We start from the raw sequence: 12821 nt of genomic DNA on the forward strand, positions 1-12821 counted from the left end.
AAGCGTGAAACGCCCACGAAGATTACGTCAATATAGTTTAGCGCTCCACGCTTTTATTTTTATAGTCACTAATGTCATGATTTTATTTAAATTTTTCTATCTATTTCGACACTAATTTTATGGCAGAAGAAGTTTTGAACTAATTGCTTAAAATTTTTAGTACGTTTTAATATAACTGGTCTGTATAAACGAGGTTCCACCGTGCCTGAGAAAGACCAGTAGCTTTTGTGATGCGTTTTATCCTAATCTTGAGACGCTCTCGGCCCGAAGAAGCGTTCCGCGTCTACCGACGACAAAGTAACGTCCGCGACGCGTCGCACAGTGGGTAAATTTGACCTAACTCGATTAAAAATTAAAGAACTTTCGATAGAAATGAGGTAGAGCGATGAATTTTTTAAAAATTAAAGCTGAAACTTTGCAGAATATGGGAAAAATAAAGAGATTACGGTACGAACGGTTCTTAACCTTGAGAAAATTCGTTAAACTTGCACAATTTCAAGAAAATTGTGGTTTTTCCAATACCACACACGACAAAAAATTTTTTTTAGCATGCGACACATTTCCCGTAGATTTTTTCACGCTGATTTCAAATCTAGTCTCAAAATTTGTCTACGGCCTCTGATTTTTCCAAGAAATCGATTTTTGTGACAAGAAATTAATGAAATCATGTTTTCGTTGAAATGTTTTCTTGTCACAAAAATCGATTTCTTGGAAAAACCAGAGGCCGTAGACAAATTTTGAGACCAGATTTGAAATCAGCGTGAAAAAAATCTACGGGAAATGATATATATGGTAACGGTGATGTATATGGTAAAAAAAGAAACCACGTTTTCTTAAAATTGTACAAGTTTAACGAATGTTCTCAAGATTAAAAACCGTTCGTATGATAATCTCCCTATTTTTCCCATATTCTGCAAAGTTTCAGCTTTAATTTCAAAAAAACATTCATCGCTCCACCTCATTTCTATCGAAAGTTCTTCGATTTTGAATCAAGTTAGGTCAAATTTACCCACTGTGCGTCGCGTCAGTCCCGTTTCTTTCTGTTTTCTGTCAATCAAACGGTTGTTGTCGTTACACGATACAGTTCCGGCAATTTGCGCCAATTATTGGCCAGGTCAAGTGGCGAGTTACGGCTTCCGCGAAGACATCCTACTTCCTTAATTTAATTAACGCTCGGCGTCCACGGAAAACGCGCTCTATGACGTCGTGCCGTCCCTTAACCTTGTTCCCGTCTAACAATCGGAACTTGATTCGGGTCTGAAACAATTTCACAAGCAAAGTTCGTCGCCGTGAAGAAAGAAAATATGTTTTCCTCGCGTGAAGCACCGGTCGTTCTACGGACACATCGACCATAAAATAGAAACAGGACCATTCGAGTAACACGACGATCGTTATTACGATTTCAGTTGAACTCGACTTTGAACCTGCGGACTTTAATTATCCGTATATATATCTTCCACGATGGCCTTGGACTTCGTTGAACGCTAAGAAGCTTGCATGATCGTTGATCGATTAACAGAGCTAATTGATCCGCTGATCGTTCTCCGAGCGATCGAATTCTCGAGGCATCGTGGTCGTGCGTCGAGAGCACGTTTCTCGAAATAAGATCCACGATCTATACTTCTATTTTGACCAGGAACATCGAAATTGTCATTTAAGTACTCAATTTGTGGCAATTGAACTAACTGGATTGCTGTTTCATTGTGGATATCGGCAAGACTTATGTGTCCACACGAGATATCGTCAAAAGTAAATTTTTAAAAATTAATAATTAGAGCTGTGAACGGTCCTAAGCTATAAGTAATATAACTGTAAAAAACAGCTAGCCGCGAGAGCACAATGCCGTCGGACGTCGCGTTGTATTTCCAGATGTTCAAACATCATCTGTTTGCGAACGACCACCCTGTTTGCGCAAACATCGCCGATAAGGCTCAACTTTCGCGTAGACGTTTTCCTAGAAACGATTTTGTCGGTTCTTTTCGTCGTCGCGGATTTCGCGATCGATGCGCGTTCAATGTATTTACCTTAGATCTTATTTGAAAAGATACCGTCGCGTCGGGACACGATGCTGCTCCCGGTAATGACGAAGAATCCTTCAGCCCGTGAGGAAATCATTCATCGTTTGCTTCCGTCGGACAAGAATCGCGAGAAAACAGAAATGCGTCTTGTAGTTTCCTCGGAATGGAACCGACAAGCTTGCTTGCTCCCGAATTCATTGAATAATGCACTTTAATGAAATCTCCGAGTGGGCAGGATCGGAAATATTGCGTCCAATCTGAGGCAATTTACCGGGGTCAAGAAATCTCCCGAGCGAACGATGATTAAATGTAAAAGCATAATACAATTGCTTCCAGTCTGTGACGATTCTCCGAGGCGAAGTATTTTTGGAAATCTTCTGGTAATGATAATACACGGATGAGTGTATTTGTACCGTCTCGTCTTCTTGGAGGACTTGTTTCGTCTCGTCTCCTTGGAGAACTCGATAACTGCATAGAAATATCATACTGATATTATCACATCAGAATTAGAACGTCGATTCAAAGTTTTAGATAAGTAGAAAATGAGGAGTTACTGAAATAAAATGTTTCGAAATAAATTTTTGGTAATTTTATAATTGTTAAAAATAATTGCACGCATAAAAATGTAATACTGTAGTTCATAAGTATACCTTATTTTATTACATATGCATTTCCAGCGTTTAAATAGACCCGCCATATACATTTGTAGCCAAGAAAGTAGTAAAACTGAAGCATAACGAATATTCAGTTTTTGTTAACACGCCTAAATCCGCACTTTGTCGGTAACATTGTGCGCAACACTAAAATGGAACGGTCAGCTAGCGAACCACATCTCGTAATTACAGTATCTCGTCGGTGCAGAAGGCCACCACTGAGGAGATTCCCGTCGGTGAGAAGGCAAATCGTCACGGAACCATATTGATCATCATGAATTGTTACATTCTGTACCGAGCAGATATTTCAGACGATGTTGGTTTCAATATTAAAAGCAAAACTCAAGGACAAAGAATTCCTGGAAATATATTATTGAAGCATAATTTTTTAGGAAAATCAACAATTCCTATTTCAAATTTTATACGAGAGACACCTCAGTTTGTAATTTCAAAACATTTCATAAACGAGAATGATTACCTTTCACTTTTTTATACATAAATGTTCCAAGAATCGATCTGGACAGAAATATTTTAAAAAGACTTTACTTTTTTGAATAAATTAATGCGTGCGAATGTTCATGGTTTAGAAGTTATTCTATATTTCGAGTTTTATTGTCTATTTTTACGAAAAAATTAGATGGCAAGGTGGTCAAGCGAGTGTTCGTTAACATCATTAGAAAAAGGAATTGTTATAAACATTAAACAGCCAGATATAATAAATTTATCTGTGAATTGTATCGAATAAATTAATGCGTGCGAATGTTATGGTTTAAAAGTTATTACGTATCACGAAAACTATTAGCCACTTTGACTAAAAAATTAGGTGGTCAGATAGCCAAGGGATTGCTTGTGGACATCGCTGTCAAATAGAATTGTTATAAACATTAACCAGCTGGAAATAATAAATTTTTCAATAATTGTCACGGCGATCGACATCGATCGATATTCGGCGGAGTGGGGGGCGCCGCTCGAGCTCGGCAGATCGGCGAGAGCTCACCCGTGGTCAGTCAGTCGGGGCGGGGGAAGCGGGGTGAGCGGACGTGCTGCGTGACCAGGAGCGCCAGGAGAACCGGAGGGACCAGAGGTGGACCAGAGGTGGACCAGAGGTGGACTAGAGGTCATCTACAGTTACCCTGGCCTACCTTCAACTGTCAATTCAAGGAACAACGGTAAGTTTGATTACTAATATTTTTCAAAACTTCTTTTGTCTTTTTAAACTCGTCCTTCATACTTTTGAAATTTTTATCGAGACTTTCAATGAAGACTATTGAGTCTTCTTCAAATTTATCAATTTTATTCTTTATAAAAATTACATTTTGAGCGTCCCACTCGTATGCAGGATTATAATTGCTCTTGTGAATTGGTTCGCTGGTTGTATTCGCACTCATGTGCAGGTTTATAATTGCTCTTGTGAGCTGTTTCGTTGGTTGTATTTGAACTCATGTGCACGATTACAATTATCCTTGTGAATTGGTTCGCTGGTTGTGTGTGTATTCGCACTCATGTGCGGGATTACAATTGCTCTCATGAACTGGTTCTCTGATTGTATTCGCACTCATGTGCAGGATTACAATTGTTCTTGTCAATTGGTTCGCTGGTTATATTCGCACTCATGTGCAGGTTTATAATTGCTCTTGTGAGCTGCTTCGCTGGTTGTATTCGCACCTCTGTGCGGGGTTATATTTGCTCTCGTGAGCTGGTTACATTCGCATTCGTGTGCGTGATTTAATTCCGTATTCAAGTGCATTGTTTCTAAATTCGATTAGTCTGTTTCAGCTAGATTACAACAGCCCGCTGCTAACAAAGACGACACACCAAATGAAGAGGACACATCAACGAAGAGGAAGAAGACTACAGTGTATTTTGAAGTTAGTTATATACGATCTATATATTAAGATTGTATATCATCGTTGTAAATATGTCGTGTTTCACAAGTCCCTCTTCCTACAAATTTTCTCATCTTGTTTGAAATTGGCATTCCTCCGATCGGAGGTCCCCCAGGGGCTCACTCACGGATGGGACCGTGAGCGAGTACGGGGTGTCGCGTCCCCGGGGCACCCGAATCGCCTATAGGCCGCACCCGTGTGCGGGGTTAGTTTGGCTCTCGTGAGCTGGTCTTAGGTTTGGCTCTCGTGAGCTTGTTTGATTCGCACTCGTGTGCGGGGTTTGTTTGGCTCTCGTGAGCTTGTTTGATTCGCACTCGTGTGTGGGGTTTGTTTGGCTCTCGTGAGCTGGTCTTAGGTTTGGCTCTCGTGAGCTTGTTTGATTCGCACTCGTGTGCGGGGTTTGTTTGGCTCTCGTGAGCTGGTATTAGGTTGGCTCTCGTGAGCTGGTTAGATTCGCACTCGTGTGCGGGGTTTGTTTGGCTCTCGTGAGCTGGTATTAGGCTTGCACTCGTGTGCTGGGTTTCGTATTGATACGTCTAACTATTATTAGTCTGTTTTAGCTAGAATACACCAAGAAGAGGACACACCAAGAAGAGGACACACTTCGAAGGGAACACACCAAGAAGAGGACACTCCGAGAAGAGGGCAAAGCAAGAAGAGGACATACCACGAAGTTTTAGTTTTATTTGCCGAGGGAGGTCCCTCAGGGGCTCACTCGCGGATGCGGCCGTGAGTGAGTACGGGGAGTCGCGTCCCCGGGGGTTACCCGAATCGCCTATAGGCCGCACCCGAGCAAGTCGAGTAATTATTGTCTTAAATTCACGTTACTCGTTTTCTTGATTCCGACACAGCCTTCTGCTGTGTCGGACCTTGTTTGTATGTACCAGACCGGTTGGAGCCGGTATTCGGCGTCGATACATTGAGAGGGGTGGTTCATTGAGACCTGTTCACTCGTATTGCCATTCTCTCTGTTCGTAATCCTACCCACGTCATCTCAACGCATTGTGTTGCCTGGTGGCAGGTAGTTGGCAGAGAAATTCTCTGTTCGTCATCCTACCCACGTCATCTCAACGCATTGCGTTGCCTGGTGGCAGGTAGTTGGCAGAGAGATGGTTCTACGTTTGAACACTTCTCACTGTCCATTTCTCTTGGTGAGGACACGTTGAGTATCGGTTCTGACCAGAGCTGCACTGCAAGCATTGTACGCGCCGCGTCACCTTCGAACCAGAGCCTTCTGCTCTGGTTCGCTCTTATTTTTTACTTTGAAAGAATCAGAGCCTTCTGCCTGATTCGCCTTCGATCTCCCCTGGATCGGAGACTTCTTCTCCGATTCACACCTTTTGCTCCGCGATAATTACTCGACATACTTGCGTAATTTAGTATAAGTCCATCGTTGTAAGAAAGGGAGCCAGAAGGAATATTGCATTCGTTCTGACTCCCTTTCGGGTCTCTTGTGCAGCAACCTCCTCGTGGTGAGACCTGGGCAATCGGTATTATCCTTTATTTGTAAGAACTTTTAGTGTCTTATGAATAAAGGATAATATCGAGCTAATAGCTGCACATTTAATAAATATGTTGATTTTTCAATAAATTCTATTCCGATACCTATTGTCTTTCACAACATTTTGCAATTTTACCTTCCTTCAGATCAAAATATATGTATTATCCAAGCTGATTTGCCCCGGGCGTGAACAATGTCATATATCGTCTGGTTCTATGTAGGTAAAGAGACGGGATAGTATTTCGTCGGTGATAGTATTATAAGGCAATTACAGAATGGGTAAATACTATATCATTCTTCTTCTACTTGACGAGTATCTCGTCGTTGGTAGAACTTTTAGCGATGTCCCATAAGGTGTCAGGTCTATTCCTATATCTCGTCTGTGATAGTATCTCGTCGGTGATAGAATCCTACCTTGTCTGTGCTAAAGATGATGTAGGATCTTGTCCATGCTAAAGATAATGTAGGATCTTGTCCATGCTAAAGATGATGTAGAATGTAGGAGCTGATCCAGGCTAACAATAAGCACTAAATAGAGTAAATAGGGGCCAACACTATAATGGGCACGGCCAAAACCCGGGCGTGAGCACTCTCATTCTCATTTTCTCTCTGATTAGAGATATCTCTCTGCCTCTAATAATGCACCTTAGCACTGACCGTCGACCGTATCCATCATTGATATAGAGAATATAGAGTAGGACCAGAGCCAAGACTGAATGTAGTTTTCTGTCACGCGCACGTGAAGCTCTAGAGCCCCCGTTAACATTTTTGTGTGACAATAGATGTTACAACAAATAACTCGAAAGTTTCGGCTTGTTGCTGAGAAACGAGTATGTATTCTGTACACTTAATTTCTGCCATTGGCATTTAACACGATCCGGAGGCAATAAATTCATAGAAAATGTATTATTTGAACGATGTATACAAAAGCAAGAAACAATCGTCGCGACGTTGCAAAAGCAAGAAACAAATGTTGCTCGTGGGCCACCTAGCGATGGATCTTTGTGGCATCGCTCGAGTACTGTAGACTGTAGGTGCGTAGGTGTAGGTGACTGTGACTGTATGTAATGCTGTGTACTGTGTACCGCCACGTTACAGCTCATCGGTTCGTCAGCGTTGTGATTGTGTCGTTAATGTTGCACTGGTAGTCTGCTGAACACCGTAGAGTTTTGGTGCATTTAGTTGCATCAACATAATGCAATAATCCTCGTAGACGTCGAACGACACCGTCGAGCTGTACCCATGAAAACCTGATGCGGAATCATTTCTTTTTGCATAGCTTGAACGATAAAAAAGGTACGTCGGTGTAAAGGTTAGATGCACCAGGAAAGAACACCTTCGAATCAAAAATCAAATGTAAGTTTGATAAATTAGCCAGTACCGAGTCTACTTCCAGCGATTAGATCGGACGCAATATGGACTCGAGTAAAGTAGACGAGGATAGTCAACGTAATATTAATGAAGGGGACTGGATTTGTCCTGATACACAGTATGTAATTTTCTGATCATATGTTCTACAGTGATTCTCATTATCTTTCACTCTGTACAGAACAAACTTTACGTACATTCATACTGTTCATTGTTGACACTGTGAAACAGCATTGAATTAGACCGCACGATTTTTCATTTTAACCCTGGCGTAGCCACCCTTTATTGCATTTCTTTCGACGACTTGTTAACGTTCTCTTCTTCGCTCGCTAATATACTAATTTATAGTCTTAAAATGAGAATTTACGCAAACATGTTAAATACAGAAAGTTTGAAATTATCTATACATTTTGGTTGGCTACATATAGGTTAAAAAATGATTTATCGTGGATAGCATATTCCAGACCTGGGCGACGCTGACTCAAAAAACACATGTTGCTACTACTCTGGGACTGTCTCACCAAGCAAGAGAAGGAGAGAAATAGCAACATGTGTTTCTAGAGCCAGTGTCGCCCAGGTCTGGCGTATTCTGTAGCGTACCGTAAATCTGACTATTCAACGTTCCAGGTGTGCTAATATAAATTTTGCAAGAAGAAACTCTTGTAATCGGTGTGGAAAAGGTATATGACATTTGATATGGTAATGTATGGAACAGTTTCTTTAATAATATTGCTTAAAATAACGTTGTATCAGTGAATGGTTACTGGTGCCATGATTTTTTAGCTATTTTGCTAGTATCTAGGTGTGCACGTCAGGCTATTTTGGCTAACAAAAATATATTCTCGCGCAGATAGAGGAGAATGCCCGAAGAAAAAAAAGTTGGGCCAGGAAATTGGGAAAGCAGCCGCAGAGAAAAGTAGAGGATTGTTCAGGTGAATGTCACACACTTATATGTTGTATATTTTTAAAGAATATTTACAAAGAATATGTATATATATATATAATGCAAATCAATGGATAACAATGATAAATATTTAAGAATCTCACGCCAAGATTTTCTGCGATGTTTTCAGCGCGGACGATTGGCAATGCAGCAAATGTGGAAACGTAAACTGGGCTCGCAGGCAGCAGTGCAACATGTGTAACGCGCCAAAGTTCGGGGAGATCGAAGAGCGTACAGGGTACGGAGGTGGTTATAATGACCGAGGTGTCGTCGAGTATAAAGAAAGACGAGAAGACGACGATGACTACGATGAGTTCGGGCGGCGTAAAAAGAAACGGAAAATTGAGAACCGTTCGGACGATGACTCCAAAGATTCTAGGTATAGTAGCCCCGTGCGTAATACATCTAAAAATAAAGACGAGAGAGACGAGGACGAAGATCGAAACGAAGAAAATGTAATTAAATCACTAATTATTTCACATGAGAATTACCAACGACGAGAACATAAGACCAAAAGAATCGATCGCTCTCGCGTCTATCGTTTCAGGAAGAAGACGAAGAAGAAGACGATGAGGATGGAGATCTATCGAAATACGATTTGAGCGAATGGGACGACTTTGCATTAAAGAAAAAGTAAATTTCCATAATATTAGTATATATCTGTACAATCGGTGTATTATACAACATTAGACTGCGGATCTTTATGCAAAAATAAAAACTTTCTATTTGAATTGCAACGAACCGAGGCGAAATCAAATTTTAATTTCTTTCATAACATATCTGATTGATTCAAAATATATATATATATATATATATATATATATATATATATATATATATATATATACAGATGTATATATGTATATTTTGAAATTTTTCTAATGATTTTACCGTTTGAAATTACACCTACTCAATCTATGATGAATGCATAAAATCCGCAGTCTATACATTATTCATTTTCAGTACAAACGGGAGCACTCCGTCCTCGGAAGAGCGATCAAGGTAATAACGACAATAAGATAAAGAAAACAAAATTTAAAAAAAAGCAAAAAAATAAGAGAGAAACGAAACAAGCCGTAACAGTTCTGGAGATGTTTTGCTGGCGTGTAGTTAATGACAATTTCTTTATTATTAATTAAACAATTCGAAAAAGTATATAATGTACTTAATCGAAGAACCGAGAAGGTATTAACAAATAGTGGATTTTTATACATTGTTCGTAACGTTTTTACAGAGATAAAGACGACTGGCGCGATTCGGGTACATCCAGTCAATGAGAGATGCTGCGCAGAAGGAAAGGTTTGACTTGGGTTTCGGGTATAAAATTGATTGTGACAGTGATGAATTGCAATTACACTATTGCTTTGTAACTTTAGACAGTGTAATCTCTACTATAATTCCATCGTAGACCAGTAGATGTTAGATTCTAAAAAATGGCATGGTCAAAGAGGAAGATACACAGACTTAACGAAACCTGAGGGGATTAAACTAGAATCGCTTATTAAGTGAATGATCTTTTTACAGGTGAGAGGAAACCCCACACGGGCGAGAATATCTTGGTGAAACCTAAAAGAGATTCACGCAACGCGAGAAAATTTAGTGATTTAGTAAGCACCTTTGGATAAAGTGATGATGGACAATATATTATGACTTTAGGATGCGTTCATGTTGGAGCTACGATAAATAGCAATGAGCGCGGTGATCAGAGCGGCGATAAAAACCTGCGGAAAAATATGTCTTTCTTTGGTATGTTTAAAGTGGAGCTGCGATAATAGCATGATTTCCATTTCGTGTAAACCAGTCTTGAACTGCTCCAACATAAACAAACTCCCATTTAACACGGTAGAATGTATTTTCGGCGGTTCGCTCCTTTATCGTCACTCTGCTCGTTTATCGCAGCTCCAACATAAACGCACCCTTATTGCAAAGGGAATCGATTAACGATAAGCTTTACATTTTTGTGATTGAACCTCCGATATAGCTTCGTTGATACAATGGATGGAAAAAGTGAAAGATGTAGGTTACCTGTTCACGCAGTATTGTTTTTTCAAAAAATATTGCATCTAGTAAATACGGAGGAGCCGTAAAAAAGTATTTGGCGCAGGTAGAACGTGTTTCGCTCGTAAAGAAACAAAAAATATCCGACAGAGAAAAAAAAAATGATACGAAAAATTGTAATTCTAATTATAACTCTATGGACGATGTTACGCGACTCGTTGTACAATTCTGCATTACGAAATCGTAGAAGAAATCTTATTTCTAATTAATTCGAACGTATCAAGTATTCGTAAATAGCTCTCTATCATCATCGCCGCCGCTGCATCGTTAAGACTTTTAATTATGATATCACAAACGCACGACGCTCTGGTAATCACGATTCGCTTTACGATTGCCTCAAGCTGCTTCGACAAAAATTATTTCCTTTTTTTCCCATTTCTTCCACAGTTTATTTCTGACTCTCTCGCGCTATTTCTCTCTCTCTTTATTTTTCACTTTTACACACTCTCTCTCTCTCTCATTCTCTTTCTCTCTTTCAACGCGTAAACTACTAACAATTAAATAAAACGTAATGTAGTATTAAAAAAAAGAATCATTCCCTAATGAATACAGATATGTATTTGATGTCTTCGGAATGAAGAGAAAAAAGATACATGTTCTTGCTTTGACTATCACAGATCCGAGTAAGCTGGAAGCAGCCTGCTTAATTGAAAGATATAATGACATGATTTCTTTTTTTCATTCGAACATGTCAGAGCCTGCGCTTGTTTCGCGATCAGGCGAAAGTGAAAACGGTAAATGTATCGAGACAAAACAAAAAAGAAAAAAAGGAAAATCCTCCACCGCCCGCTCTCTGACACCGCAACCACGAGAACCCATTTATCGATCAATTCTGATATACTGACTTCTTGTAAATATCTTTATTTTTCATTTATAATAAAAATCATTCATCAACAACATAATTGTTTCTTAGTCAGTTACTCTTCGTTTTTTTTTTATATCTTATTATCCGTAAACTACGTGGGGTCATGATTATGCACAGTTTTGTTGGTCACATGGGAATCGATGAGGGGGAAGAGGATTGTGAGAAGGAACGGGCGATACTGCAAGGAGTATGTTGCAACAGGTATATATATAATATATATATATATATATAATATGTATATCGTATATATGTACAATTATGAATTTGAGCTTGCTTGACTGCGTTTCATTTCATTCATTATTTTTTTTTCCAAGTATTTTAATGATAAAAAGGAAGGATGATGAATGGCGTATTCACCGGCGTACTCATTCCCACTCCTTCGAAATACTTTTCCTTGATTCTCGCGCAATTACTTTATCACGAGTAATTGTTTTAAACGATAAAGAAAAAGGAGGATGGCAGTTACGCCGTGTGCTCGCTTCTGCTTCTCTTCTTTTTCCTTTATACTTTTTCTCTTTTCCAAGATGATTTTCTAGAAACATTTTCGTATTTCTCTTTAGTCACTACCGTATATTCCGATCGACGAAATAACGATCACTACGAAGAAACCGGATTTTACATTAGTATTTACATTGATCGCGTGAACAACGTTCTTTATGCGCCCATTTTCTCTTATTAATCTTCCACTTTTTTTTCTTGTTTCTCGTAAAACTTTTCAATTTACAGAGAGAAAATTTCCAGTCACGAATAGTTGAAAGAAATAAACAAGAAGAAAAAGAAACTCCGCTGCCAAAGAACGTTTTTCTTTAATCTTTTCTTTGCGGCGGACGTCACGAACGATTTTATCCTCGCTAACATCGAGAGAGAAACGCTTAAACAGTTCTAACGTATAAAACAGAAACAACACCGTAAATAAAGAATCGAACGAGAAAAGCGTTTCTTATCGCACCGCCAGTCCGTGTGACCAATCGCGATGAAAACGGTCACGTGTATAATTACTCTCGATAATTAATACATCAACATTAGAACCTTAACAAAGTCGACATATCTCTGTCCTTTACAAGATCGCTTAATTTAATAATAAAAGTGTGTACACTCTCCAGAAATATTTTCGTACTCGTCATCGGATCAGGTCATATCCTCGGGTAAACGCAGTCGTCGAAAGGACACCACAACAAAGGCCACCACAATCGTAAACATCGCCGTTACGATATATCTTTTCTTACATTCACACATTCTCTTTCTCTCTCTATCTCTCTCTCTCTTTCGGTCGCTCGTTCTCTCTCTCTCTCTCTCTCTCCAAGGCGTTCTCTCTTTCTTTCTCGCCATCGTACATACTTTTTATTTGGGCATGAAGAACTGTTGATGCGAATGTGAATTCGGCGGTGGATGTAAATTAGGATGCGGTGGCCCGCTACCCCTAGTACTGGTGGCGTACAACTGTTGTTGGAAGTTATGGAATTGTTGAGCATAATTTGGGTCCGACATGCTAGGTCCACTACCAACGAAAGGGCTGTTTTTGAAATTAC

At 39.6% G+C, this 12821-nt stretch overlaps 2 protein-coding genes across 6 annotated transcripts in view; one reads left to right on the forward strand and one right to left on the reverse strand.

Annotated features, from left to right (window-relative positions):
- The first annotated feature begins 7062 nt into the window (after window positions 1–7062).
- LOC143215920 (zinc finger Ran-binding domain-containing protein 2) lies at window positions 7063–11329 on the forward strand. 4 transcript variants are annotated; one of them, XM_076438534.1, is made up of 8 exons: window positions 7071–7547; window positions 8054–8106; window positions 8277–8358; window positions 8500–8824; window positions 8917–9002; window positions 9333–9371; window positions 9604–9668; window positions 9894–11329. In XM_076438534.1, exons 1-7 carry the CDS (start codon window positions 7474–7476, stop codon window positions 9644–9646), a joined length of 702 nt encoding a protein of 233 aa, XP_076294649.1. In that variant the 5' UTR covers window positions 7071–7473; the 3' UTR covers window positions 9647–9668; window positions 9894–11329. The 4 variants fall into 4 exon arrangements, with proteins under 4 accessions (XP_076294651.1, XP_076294650.1, XP_076294649.1 ...); XM_076438536.1 differs by lacking the exon at window positions 9333–9371 and having other exon boundaries at window positions 7063–7547; XM_076438533.1 differs by having other exon boundaries at window positions 7072–7547; window positions 9604–11329.
- A 169-nt stretch (window positions 11330–11498) lies between these two features.
- The window catches only part of Lgs (BCL9 domain-containing protein legless), a 6392-nt gene continuing 5069 nt past the window's right edge, over window positions 11499–12821 (reverse strand). For both annotated transcript variants that reach the window (XM_076438525.1, XM_076438524.1), the window contains exon 7: window positions 11499–12821. This exon is cut by the window's right edge and continues 1700 nt beyond it. In XM_076438525.1, the coding sequence (XP_076294640.1) occupies window positions 12634–12821 (188 nt within the window). In that variant the 3' untranslated portion in view covers window positions 11499–12633.

The sequence above is a fragment of the Lasioglossum baleicum genome, chromosome 14 (assembly GCF_051020765.1).
Source record: "Lasioglossum baleicum chromosome 14, iyLasBale1, whole genome shotgun sequence".
Lineage (NCBI taxonomy): Eukaryota > Metazoa > Arthropoda > Insecta > Hymenoptera > Halictidae > Lasioglossum > Lasioglossum baleicum.

Excerpts from the sequence above, each read along its gene's own strand:
- LOC143215920 (XM_076438534.1), top strand. The coding sequence starts at position 7,474 with ATGGACTCGAGTAAAGTAGACGAGGATAGTCAACGTAATATTAATGAA. Across the intron at positions 7,548-8,053 it reads TGGATTTGTCCTGATACACA|GTGTGCTAATATAAATTTTG; the intron begins GTATGTAATTTT and ends TCAACGTTCCAG. Across the intron at positions 8,825-8,916 it reads AAGATCGAAACGAAGAAAAT|GAAGAAGACGAAGAAGAAGA; the intron begins GTAATTAAATCA and ends CTATCGTTTCAG.